This window comes from Lissotriton helveticus, chromosome 1_1 (genome assembly GCF_964261635.1).
Source record: "Lissotriton helveticus chromosome 1_1, aLisHel1.1, whole genome shotgun sequence".
Taxonomy (NCBI): Eukaryota; Metazoa; Chordata; class Amphibia; order Caudata; family Salamandridae; genus Lissotriton; species Lissotriton helveticus.
The window spans coordinates 966948388-966960544 of NC_136057.1; the positions used below are offsets into that span (position 1 = coordinate 966948388).

Below are 12157 nucleotides of genomic sequence, written 5' to 3' on the forward strand. Positions count from 1 at the left end.
CAATAGCACTCAAACAAGGTTCTTAATGCTGAAGCAACCATGCATAGAAAAATAAGGGTCTTGAAGCCTCGCTCCTAGCACACCGTATTGTAGCTAGAAGCTCTGTCGGGGCTCCATGCAGCAGGAGATTTAGGGTTCTTTGAAGAGCAGTTAGGGTGCTATGGAATCTACAACAGTACCACAGGCAGCAGAATGAGACCAGGATTGTCCTAAGGGGTCTAGGAAATTACGTTCAAAGGCTCTAGTAAAGCCAGCCTTGGGATGAGCAAAGACACACCCCATGTGTATAGTCAAAGCACTGCTGAAATAAATGCATGCTGCATACGGCTCAGTCTCTATTCAATCAATCAATCAAGGCATTTATAGATCGCACTACTCACCCGGAGGGTCTCAAGGCGCTTGGGGGGGTAGGGGGGGGGGGGGGGGTTGGGGTGCCGCTACTGCTCGAACAGCCAGGTCTTGAGCTTCTTCCTGAAGGAGAGGTGGTCTTGGGTCAGGCGAAGGTCGGTCGGGAGGGTGTTCCAGGTCTTGGCGGCCAGGTAGGAGAAGGACCTTCCTCCTGTTGTCGCTCTTCGGATGCGGGGGACGGCGGCGAGGGCGTGGTTGGTCGATCGGAGGTGGCGTTTGGGAGCGTAGAAGTTGAGGCGGTTGTTGAGGTAGCTCGGGCCATGGTCGTGTAGGGCTTTGTGTGCGTGGGTGAGGAGACGGAAGGTGATTCTCTTGTTGACGGGGAGCCAGTGCAGGTCTCTCAGATGTCCGGAGATGTGGCTGCGTCGGGGGATGTCGAGGATGAGTCTGGCTGAGGCGTTCTGGATCCGCTGGAGTCTCTTCTGGAGCTTGGCGGTGGTTCCGGCGTAGAGGGCGTTGCCGTAGTCCAGTCGGCTAGTGACGAGGGCCTGGGTGACCGTCTTCCTGGTCTCGGTGGGGATCCACCGGAAGATCTTCCGTAGCATGCGCAGGATGTTGAAACAGGACGCGGAGACGGCATTGACTTGTCTGGTCATGGAGAGGGAGGAGTCCAGGATGAAGCCCAGGTTGCGTGCGTGGTCTGTCGGTTTGGGTGCGGTGCCCAGGGCGGGGGGCCACCAGGAGTCGTCCCAGGCGGAGGGCGAGGAGCCTAGGATGAGGACTTCCGTCTTGTCTGAGTTCAGTTTCAGGCGGCTGGTCGTCATCCACTCGGCTACGTCTTTCATCCCTTCGTGGAGGTTGGTTCTGGCGGCGGCGGGGTCGTTGGTCAGGGAGAGGATCAGCTGGGTGTTGTCGGCGTAGGAGATGATGTTGAGGTTGTGTTGGCGTGCGATGGCCGCAAGGGGGCTCATGTAGACGTTGAAGAGGGTGGGGCTGAGCGAGGAGCCCTGAGGAACGCCGCAGAGGACTTACGTGGCTGCAGATCTGAACGGTGGCAGGCGTACTCTCTGTGTCCTTCCAGCGAGGAAGGAGATGATCCACTCCAGAGCCTTTTCCTGGATTCCGATGTTGCTGAGGCGCTGCACTAGGGTGCGGTGGCAAACAGTGTCGAACGCCGCGGAGAGGTCTAGGAGGATGAGGGCTGCTGTTTCGCCGTTGTCCAGCAGGGCTCGGATGTCATCGGTGGCAGCGATGAGGGCGGTCTCGGTGCTGTGGTTGGCTCGGAAGCCAGACTGTGAGGGGTCGAGGGATCCATTCGTCTCGAGGAAGGCGGCCAGCTGCTTGTTGACGGTCTTCTCGATGACTTTGGCTGGAAACGGGAGGAGCGAGATGGGGCGGTAATTCTTGAGTTCGGTGGGGTCCGCTGTTGGTTTCTTTAGTAGAGCGCTGATTTCGGCGTGCTTCCAGCTCTCAGGGAAGGTGGCGGTGTCGAAGGAGGTGTTGATGATGTCCCGCAGGTGGGGTGCGATGACAGCGTCGGCCTTGTTGAAGACGTGGTGAGGGCAGGGGTCTGTCGGAGATCCGGAGTGGATAGAGTTCATCGTGCAGATGGTGTCTTCTGTGTTGATCTGGGTCCAGGCGCTGAGGGTGGTGGTGGGGGGCGTTGGTGCGGTAGTGGGGAGCGTTGTTTGTGGGCTGAAGCTGTTGTGTATGTCAGCGATCTTGTTGTGGAAGTAGGAGGCGAGGGAGTTGCAGAGGTCTTGCGACAGGGTGATGTCGTTGATTCCGGCGTTGGGGTTGGAGAGCTCTTTCACGATGTTGAAGAGTTCCTTGCAGTTGTGTGCGTTGTTGTCCAGCCGGTCCTTGAATGCTGATTTCTTGGTGGCGTGGATCAGTTGATGGTGCTTCCGGGTGGCGAGCTTGAGGGTGGTCATGTTGTCCGGTGTTGGCTCCCTTCTCCAGGCTTTCTCGAGGGCTCGGCAGTTCTTCTTGGAGCTCTTGAGTTCGTCGGTGAACCATGGGGCCTTCTTGCTGCCGGGTCTGCTAGGCGGGGTCCTCAGTGGGGCGAGGTCGTCTGCGCAGTTGCTGATCCACTTCGTGAGGTTGTCGGCGGCCTGGCTGGGTTTCGCTGAGCTGGCGGGAGGGTGTTGGCTCAAGGAAGTGGCGAGCTGGTTTGCTGTGATCTTGTTCCAGTTTCTTCGAGCAACCTGTTGCTGGTGGTGGTGGATCGTGGATCTTCTGAAGGTGAAGTGGACGCAGCTGTGGTCCGTCCAGTGGAGTCCGGTGGCGTGGCTGAAGACGATGTCCTTGCTGGAAGAGAAGACAGCGTCGAGTGTGTGTCCGGCGAGGTGGGTGGGGGTGGTCACCAGCTGCTTAAGTCCGAGGATGGCGAGGTTGTCAAGCAGGGTGGTGGTGTTGCGGTCGTTGTTGTTCTCCAGGTGGAAGTTGATGTCCCCCAGGAGGATGAAGTCAGCGGAGGGGAGGGCGTGCGGGCTGATGAAGTCGGCAATGTCTTCACTGAATTGTGTGCGTGGTCCCGGGGGTCGGTAGATGAGGGTGGTTTTGGGGTCCGTGTGGATCTGGAAGTGCAGGTGTTCGGCGGTTGTCAGGGTGTCGTCGGTGTTGGTCGCGATGCGGATGGTGTCTCTGTAGATGATGGCGATGCCTCCTCCAGTCTGGTTGCCGCGGTCTCTTCGGGTGATCTTGTAGCCCTCTGGGATGGCGATGGCGATGTCGGGCGCTGAGGAGTCGTTCATCCAGGTTTCCGTGAGGAAGGCGACGTCAGGAGCTGTGGTGTCGAGGAGGTTCCAGAGTTCGATGGCGTGTCTGTGGACGGAGCGGGTGTTGAGTAGGATGCACTTGAGGTGGTTGCTGCTGGTGTTCGGCTTGGCGGGCGCTGGTGCGGGGCAGGTCCGGATGCAGGTGAACTTGCAGACGTGGCAGCTGAAGAGTCCGTGGGTTCGTCTCGGGGTGGCTCGGTAGCATCCCGGGATTCGGCCGGTGTTGAGTGCGTTGAGGGTGGCGGCGTCGTACGTCCGGCGAGGGCCAGGGGTCTTGGCCCTGGGCGCGGTCCAGGCGCGGACGGGCTTACCTTTGGCGCACCTTCGGCGCTCAGTCGGTGCTCCCGCTGCGCGCGTCCGCTGCGCGGTCGCTCTGGGGGCGTCATAAAAAGGGAGCCGGTCGGGAGGGTCTGCGGGAGCCAATCGGCTGGCGGGGGGGCGGGGCCGCGGGAAAATCTGGCGCGGCCTCGGCGGGCCTCGGTGGCGGGAAAATCTGGCGCGGCCTCGGCGGGCCTCGGCTGGCGGGAGGCTGGTGGGCTCGGCGGCCCTCGGGTGGCTGGAGGCTGGAGTGCTCGGCGGCCCTCGGTGGCTGGGGCTGAGCAGGCAGGCACAGGAGCGTGGGGGTGACCAGGCCAGGAGGCGCAGTGGTCACTCCCTGGCTCTGGTCGGGCTCCCCTTAAAAAGGGAGCCGGTCGGGAGGGTCTGCGGGAGGGGGAGCCAATCGGCTGGCGGGGGGCGGGGCCGCGGGCTAGGGCGGCGGGAAAATCTGGCGCGGCCTCGGCGGGCCTCGGGTGGCGGGAAAATCTGGCGCGGCCTCGGCGGGCCTCGGGTGGCGGGAGGCTGGTGGGCTCGGCGGCCCTCGGGTGGCTGGAGGCTGGAGTGCTCGGCGGCCCTCGGTGGCTGGGGCTGAGCAGGCAGGCACAGGAGCGTGGGGGTGACCAGGCCAGGAGGCGCAGTGGTCACTCCCTGGCTCTGGTCGGGCTCCCCTTAAAAAGGGAGCCGGTCGGGAGGGTCTGCGGGAGGGCGGGAGCCAATCGGCTGGCGGGGGCGCGGGCTAGGGCGGCAGGAAAATCTGGCACGGCCTCGGCGGGCCTCGGGTGGCTGGGGTGGCGGGAAAATCTGGCGCGGCCTCGGCGGGCCTCGGGTGGCGGGAGGCTGGTGGGCTCGGCGGCCCTCGGGTGGCTGGAGGCTGGAGTGCTCGGCGGCCCTCGGTGGCTGGGGCTGAGCAGGCAGGCACAGGAGCGTGGGGGTGACCAGGCTGTATTCCTGGCATTCTGTTGCAGTGATTTCTCACCACCCCATTAAACTATGGGCAAATAACCTCCCCTCATGCAGATCTGTTGATGCAACCTACTCACCGATTTTCTAGTATGCCACATTTTAAGAACACCACAAGCGTTTCTTAAGCCAACACTGGCTCCAGTTGCAATGTCTTAACATGCAGCATTGTGAAATTAATATTTACTGTTACAATGCATAGCTTGCGGAACACTGTGACAGCTAACTTAACAGATTCCAATGACACCTGCCTTTTCTGGTGCAGTCTTTTTTTTAATAATTTCATAGCACAAAGGGATAGAAATATTACAATTAATAACCACCACATGGAATCCCACTCTCATGGTAGCATTTCATTCCATTAGGCCCATCTTTCCAACAGAGAAGGGGGATTAACCATCACATTTGCTGCACCCTAACAAGAGCAGGCGTGCCCGAAATGCTAGGGTACACTCCCTGCAAGTGAGACCACAGAGACATCTTCTCCCACCTCCAGGTTTATCACATTTAGGGTACGATGAGGATTATGAGGCTTTGCTGTTACAAGTCAAGTATGCGGGTAAATCATTGGCAGGGTCCCAGCACTGTGTGATACTCAATTCAAACAAACCACTACTATGGAATACGCTCAAAAGCTTGAAATCATCCTCAGGCTCCTCGGAGGACACACCAAGTTTGGACTGACAAGAGAACGAAAGAGGCAGATTGACAGCCATGAGAACCAATGACTGGGAAGGATGGTCCCCATTAAATATTTAGGTATCACCTTTCGACGCACTAGCAGATCTTATCTAGCACAGAGCATCTGCTTCACAGTGAAGACTAACTGGTGCACTCTCCATCTTAACTGGGATGAATGGATGCAAGGAAAAGAATAGACTACATTGTAGTTCAGAAATTCTATAGTTTCCTCTATAATCCGCTTTCAGCAAGACAGTCGGATGTGAACATGATGTGCTCCAAAGACCTGTTTAAATATACTGAAGCCATTTGAGAAAAAAATATTCTCCCAAATTCGTTTTATCAGGCACTGTAGGTGCTCATGGGAAGAAAAAAAAAGGCGGAGCCATATAACGGCATCTGCAGTCAACGCATCGCAAGCAGCAGGTTGTCTTATTTTAAAAGCTTAGCTTAACCATAATGGAAAGGTAACAAAAACGGAGTGCAGATGGTGCTGTGTCAAAGATTTATGGGAAACTAAGAAAGCGATAGAGTGCACTTTCGAAACATTCCAGCATTAGTGACTTACCATGACGTTGGTGGCTACAACACTTGGGTCATCACACACTGATTCGATGAAAAACACCTGAAAGTTAAAGAGATCTTAATTCAGAGCACACATTTTAAGACACATGTGTGCATTATCAGAGGACCGCAACAAAGTAGGCTTGTGCATACTTGGACAATCCAAAAAACATAAGGATTCACTATAATTTGCACAGGGAAATGAATAGTTAAGAAAAACATACTTTGAAGCATGCCCTTTGCACTTATTTGTACCGCTAATATTGAAGACAAAAAGTAATTAAAATGCTTATCTTGATTACATATCCTACCAGGGACATAACTTTATATTGCATGACCTATAAGCACCAGCTTCACAAACGTGCAGATCAGCACAGCCCCCTATTCCCCATGTAACAGCTTTACATCAGATTATGTTAGTACAGAGACAACCGTAATCTTTAAAGAGGGGAAAAACTAAATAGAAGGAACTCAAACAAACAATGGCAGCTAGGGGACCTTTTGCCACACCACCTGGAGTACGGACTATGTTTCAAATAGAGGTTGCCCAGCTCAAATAACCAGCTACCAATTGGTCATTAGATATATTTGAACACAAAGCGAGGCAACAAAACTAAGTATACACAGAGAGAGCTTGTCATGAAAAAAAAAAAACAGCAAAAAATAAGACTGATCTAATGTTTCAGAATTATTTTGCTTTTATTGTGATGTATGTGTTCCTAAAGGTGCTGGTTCTTTTACATACATAGTGTCATATCACACCAGGATTTATTTAGTTACGAAGTTAACTAAATATAGACTTACGTGTTCCTTGCATGTTTGCAGCCCGGAGGAAGCCTGTGATTGGGTGAAATGTGTTGGCTGCGCTAGTTTTTATTCTTCGAAGAAGAGCATTTTTAACAAGACAAACACAAGCAAAGGATCCACTCGTCGTATTATTGTTGTGTGCTTTGGTTTCATTGACAACTCTCTCGATGTATACTTTGATTTGTCACCTCTCGCTTCGGGTTACAAAATTAAATAGAACACTGTATGAACATGTGAACTGGCTTTTCACACCAGCCTCAAGTGACTAAGCATCCCTTTTTTGTGGAAGGACCAGTAGTTGGTTCCTCTATTCTGACCTCTCATAAGTATTATAGGGTCTCTCTATCTACCCCTTCTGTTTTGCTATACCTACACTAGCTTCCCAGCTAAGGAAATTGCACCAGCAGTTACATAGATACCTGTAACTAGGTCCTAACTTAGTGCAAAGCAGCACACAGCAGCACTACAAACAAGACAGGGGAAGAGCTAGAAATTAACCTCTTCAGCATTCATGTGGAAAGAAATTGTCCAGGAAAAAATGTAACAAAATGGGTTACAGGTCCCGAATGGTACATATTTATTAGTAATTCAAAGGTCTCAGAACTGAGCCTTGAACATTAGTGATTAAAAATCCATGAAATATGAGTTGCTTATCAATAGTTAAAAGGCCTGGTGTGGTAAACTTTCTGCATGGGGGGTGGTGGATGGAGTTGTGGGTCATGATTATTCTAGACCCGATCCTGCACCAGGAGATACAGACCGGGGGTACATGTTCTAAGCTAGGGGTTAAAAGGCCAAGGGGTACACATGCATTACAGTAAATGTCATGTTGGGGGTTTCCAGGGCCTGGAGTTACACGTTACGAATTAAGGGGTTACCAACCTTAAATCCATGATCTTTGGCAAAGTTCACAACCATCCCTCTTCTTTCTCTGGTTGTGTTTGTGGCATCAAAAACCTTCAGAATCAAGAATCAAAATGAAATAATGGTTAAAAGATTAATTCAACAGAGGACTAGAAGTTTTAAGATAGTTATTTCCAGAACTAGTAGGAACATTAAATAGGTAAGAAAAGAAATAACAAGCACAGAGTACAAATATACTGTATAATGCTTCATCAAGGAAAGAGGTGTGGCGCCGCGGCCAGGGCGACTGACGCTGGATGCTGAGGATCACGGTTCGATCCCTGGCTCCGGCGGCAGGTTAGCCCAGCACCATGTGACTCTGGGCAATAGCTCGCTTAATCTTCCCAACGGCCCCCAGCACCGAGATACCCCTTTGGGGGTGATTTGTGCGCTATACAAGTACTGGATTTACATTTATTTACATTTTACCTCACCCCCAATTAAATTCCTATTGAAGCCCTTGCGTCTGCACCCACCATTTCATTCTTCATTACAGAGCCTATCCCAGTGAAACCTCTTTAGGGGAATTCCTCTTTTAGAACAAGATTGGGTGTTCCAATAGAAATTGATCACATAATGCATTCTTAAGAAGAAGGATCTTCAAAGAAGTTTATGAAAGGTCCTTTAAGGACTTACTTTCATCTAGGCTAAACAAGGCCCAAACCACTGATTAAACAACATGGCAAGTAAGAAACTAGATTTTGACAAACTGACTGCCATTACAAAATATTTTTGCACAGAAGAAACAATACCAAAACTTGAAACTTACAGCAATCTGGCCACCTTCCTCAGTCAGGTAAGACTTCACATCTCGCAGGGCAGCTAAGGCACAATTTCTGTAGAAAAGGGGTAGAAAAAAAGTTACGTTTAGAAATATACATAGATCCCCATCCTTCTTCTCACCCCAGATGAACACCAAACGATCAGACTAGGCTAAAGATTTCAAAAAGTCTAAAATGACGTGAGGCCCACAAACCACTGGAATGTATTAGTTGATGACAGGATTTGTAGAGGTGGAAATGGAAGATGGTGGCAGGGATATATTGAAGATGAAAGCCTGCTATTCAGAAAGGAAACTTATCTTTCAAGAGCCACTGAAATCTGAAACTTACTTTCTGACTCTCATGGCATCCTCGTTGTCTGGACGAAAGAAATCATATGAGCTGTAATGTTTCACTGCCTCCCGACGGTACTCTCCAACATTGAAAACTACAAGTAAGCACAAGAGGAGAGGAGAGTTGTTAAGATTTCCAAACCCCCACTCCTTTCCGAAAGAGAAGCTATGGTCTTATTTGGAATATGAAACAATGAAGGACCGGTTTGGCATAGAAAACCGAAGTGGACACATTTCCTTTTCCTACTCTTTACATTTACCAAATCTTGGAGCATCAGCCTCACCTTTTGTTGGGACACCAATCCAGTTGAGGTAGCGAGTCAGTTTTTTTGAGATGTAGGTTTTTCCTCTTGCTGGAAGTCCAACCATTACAATCACAGTGGGAGAATTGGTAAGCTGAGGTCCGCAAGCTGCAAGATGGAGAGAAAGAAAGAGTAAGTCATTGACCTCAACTTGATGTTTAGAATAGTGTGTCAAGTGAAAATTCGAGAAAAAAAGTAATACAATGTGATGACCATCAGCCAATCCAGGCACAATCCACAGTTAATGTCCTTAGACGCTGGCATAAATAGAATCTGCATAATTATTCAAAATGTTTATTCTGATATCTACAAAATAGGTATAATTCTGAATGTTTCCATCATCCACTAAGCACTGGAAAAGTACAAAAGTGCAAGTTTTTCCTGCCACAGGAGATCTGGGTATAAATGCTGGTTGCCCCTGGAACTCCTACAGGGAACTCCAAACAAGGCACGGGGCATTACCTTGAATCCCTGCAAAGGGGGCGGGAGCTCACTGCGTAAATCAAGTGTCTAACAGGAGCCAGGAACTTTTTTTCTTTTTTTTTTTAACTTTAAACCGGTTTCGTTTAATACAAAAAAAACTGCCTTGGGTTGTACTTCAAAGCTGGACCAGACCGCCAGCGCCCAAGGCAGAGGCAGTGCAATATTAGCACCAAACCGTAGAGTCCAAACAACTGGGAAACAGCCAAGAATCCTACAAAAAAAATGCATTAAACTTGTTATGTGTAATGTAGGAAGGGTATGTGACCGATCAACTAAGCGGATTAGCAAAAGTGAGGGCAGAAATTGGTGTCCATAGTAGTTGAGGTTAATACTCTGGTGCCCCTCTTTGCTCTGGGCCTTTGGACTGCGAGCCGGCCCAACAGCGGAAGAAAATCCAGCAGTGACCAATACATGAAACTGGCTGCCTTTCTCCAAAAGGAGCAACTGCCACCACGTGACCGGCCTGCCCGACAGTAACCCGCTTATGGCCGTGCGTGCGAGCGAAAAGAGGCCTCGTCAGTGAAGTGGCACGGATCAAACTGATGCTTCCGGCCTCGCGCGCGGACTGGCTAATCCCTGCAGGAGCGCGCCTCGCGCCCGCTGAGGGCACCGCGGATCCATAGGAGGCGCGCGCAAGGGGAGCGGCGTGACGCAGCAGAGGGTCACGCAGCAGAAGCCCGCGCAGCTCCGCACACACCGCCTGCATCACCTGTGACTCTCAGTCCCTGCACCGGGGACACCACACGGCGCCCCGCCCCAGCCTCCATGCAGCTCCAGGATACAACAGGGGCAGCTGCAGCCCCTGTGTGTCTGTGGGACATTCACAGCCTCCTGTGAGAGTTCGGGTGTGAAGGCGCAGAGTCAAGCATGGAGCCCCGGGGGGCACAGGTGCAGCTACTCACTGGGGGGCGGCAGACAGGAAGTCACTGAAGACCGCATTGTGTGTTATATTAGGTGATTTTTTTTTGGGGGGGTGGGGGTATTCGGAGTTTGGGACACCATATGTGGCCGAAACCATCACCTCTGACCCCTGCAGCTCTCGAGACCTCCGCGTCAGGGTCGGATTGGGATGAAAATCCGGCCCGGGCACACAAAAAAAAGTGGCCCACAATTGCAGTTCGCAACCATTTATGCAGAAAAAGGTGATCGATTTCTTCTTAGCCGTTTGTAGTTAGATTTTTTTTATTGCGCAGTTATTTAAAACTTTTGCGTTTCTTGTTTGTTCTCTTATAACATTGCAAAGTATTTGAATGAAACTGCTAACCTCAATTTGAGAAAACTGTCAGCAGGCACCTGAGGCTTATCTGTCTGGTCCTTGTGACCTGCTGTGGGGGGACAAAAGCTTCCTCCCCAAACTGACGACGTGTTAATCACACTGGTCAAAAGACACAACTCTCTCAAAGGCTTACTGACACCTACTGGGGCCTAAAATGGAAGAAGGTGCACCAATGGCGTGCTCCTGGCGCCTTACTGACATTCTGCAAATAACAATGATTGGGCCCCATATGGGGCCTGCTCAGACTACCTCTGACCTGAAGCTGGAGCTCTACTGGGAAACCAGCCCAGGTATTTGGAGTTTCTTGAGCCACAGTCTAAAAAAAAATCGGCCCACAAGCTGGCTTCTGCCACAGGCCCCTCGGGCACAGGCCGATTGCCCGCCCTGCCAATCCGACCCTGCTCCGCGTGGCAAGAGTCACCCGGGCCTTACTGCAGCACAGAGGCATAGGAGCTAAAGCCAGTTGGTGAACCGACGATTGAGTGAAATATTAAAAAACATCCAGACTAGTCTTATCAGAAGACCAGTGCACGTTACGTCATGACCTTTGTCCCGTGGCCACTGCGTGGCACGAACCCCTGATGAATATGAATGAATCAGATGCTTTCTAGGCACAGAGAACCCGAGCTTTACCAATGAGAATGAAAAGAAGAGTAAGTAAAGGTGAGTGATTAACAAAGAACTGCTTCCAAGACTCCATACATGGTCACAGCTGGCGGTCCACACCCCTTGACAACGCCTCCAGGTGGAAGGGGCAGATACGGCAAGAAACTACCAGAAGATTCCTGGACTGCCAGACAGGGTCCACAGACAGTCACTAGCTGGCAAGGGATCCCTTTGAAAACAAGCATTTGCAATGCAATAGGTCTCGCATTTACGAGAGCATGAGCTATTAGCGTTGTAAATGAGAATGCCTTTTATTTATGTGTTGTTTTTAAAACAGATAAATAAAAGGCATTGTGATTTACAATGCCAATAGCTTCAACTCTCCCAAATGTGAGCCTTACTGCATTGCAAATGCGTACGGCACCCATGCTATATGTTTTTTTTTTTTTACGCGGTAGGAGAGAGAGTGTCCTGCAGCCATTTCAGAAAATGGGGCTCGGAGGCTGTAATTAAAGCCTACTGAGTAAGAACATGCGTAACGGGGTGTCACCATGGGAGGTTACAAAATGAGACGAGGCGGTACTAAGGGGGGGAGGGGGGGAACTACTAAACTATTGACCAATGAACAGCTACAGTTGGCAATGACAAGCCAATGAAAATTATGGGCGGAGCTTCAAGTCCCTATCTGAATACAGCAGGCCTTGCAGTCAAGCGCTGCCCAGGCTCACCCTAACAAGGCTTCAGCACCCCAAATCCAACAAGGTGGGGAGTTAGCCCAAATGAGGTACATTCAAAGGCCCAAAACTTGGGGTCACAGAAAGCAGAACAGATTACTGCTGGTGGTACCATACTGTCGTCTCGGGGTACCCTAGGCCTAGAGTGACTGCAGGGTAGCATCCAATTAAAGAAGCTTGGGCTAGCGGCAGTCTGTATCCAGATGCATTTCTTCTCCAGTGTTAAAGGCAAGCATTCCAACTCAAACCATGGGGTTGAGGACACACATATGATAATTTAC

General features: G+C 51.1%; 1 protein-coding gene across 7 annotated transcripts in view; it reads right to left on the reverse strand.

Moving 5' to 3' along the window:
- The window catches only part of PFKFB3 (6-phosphofructo-2-kinase/fructose-2,6-biphosphatase 3), a 271308-nt gene that overhangs the window by 23781 nt on the left and 235370 nt on the right, over positions 1-12157 (reverse strand). For 6 of the 7 annotated variants that reach the window (XM_078677152.1, XM_078677146.1, XM_078677173.1 and 3 more), the window contains exons 2-6: positions 8760-8885; positions 8474-8570; positions 8131-8197; positions 7341-7415; positions 5656-5712 (exon numbers count right to left, since the gene is read on the reverse strand). In XM_078677152.1, the coding sequence (XP_078533278.1) occupies positions 5656-5712; positions 7341-7415; positions 8131-8197; positions 8474-8570; positions 8760-8885 (422 nt within the window). Of the gene's footprint in view, positions 1-5655; positions 5713-7340; positions 7416-8130; positions 8198-8473; positions 8571-8759; positions 8886-9592; positions 9717-12157 lie in introns of those variants that run through there. The other variant, XM_078677160.1, reaches the window with a different exon arrangement.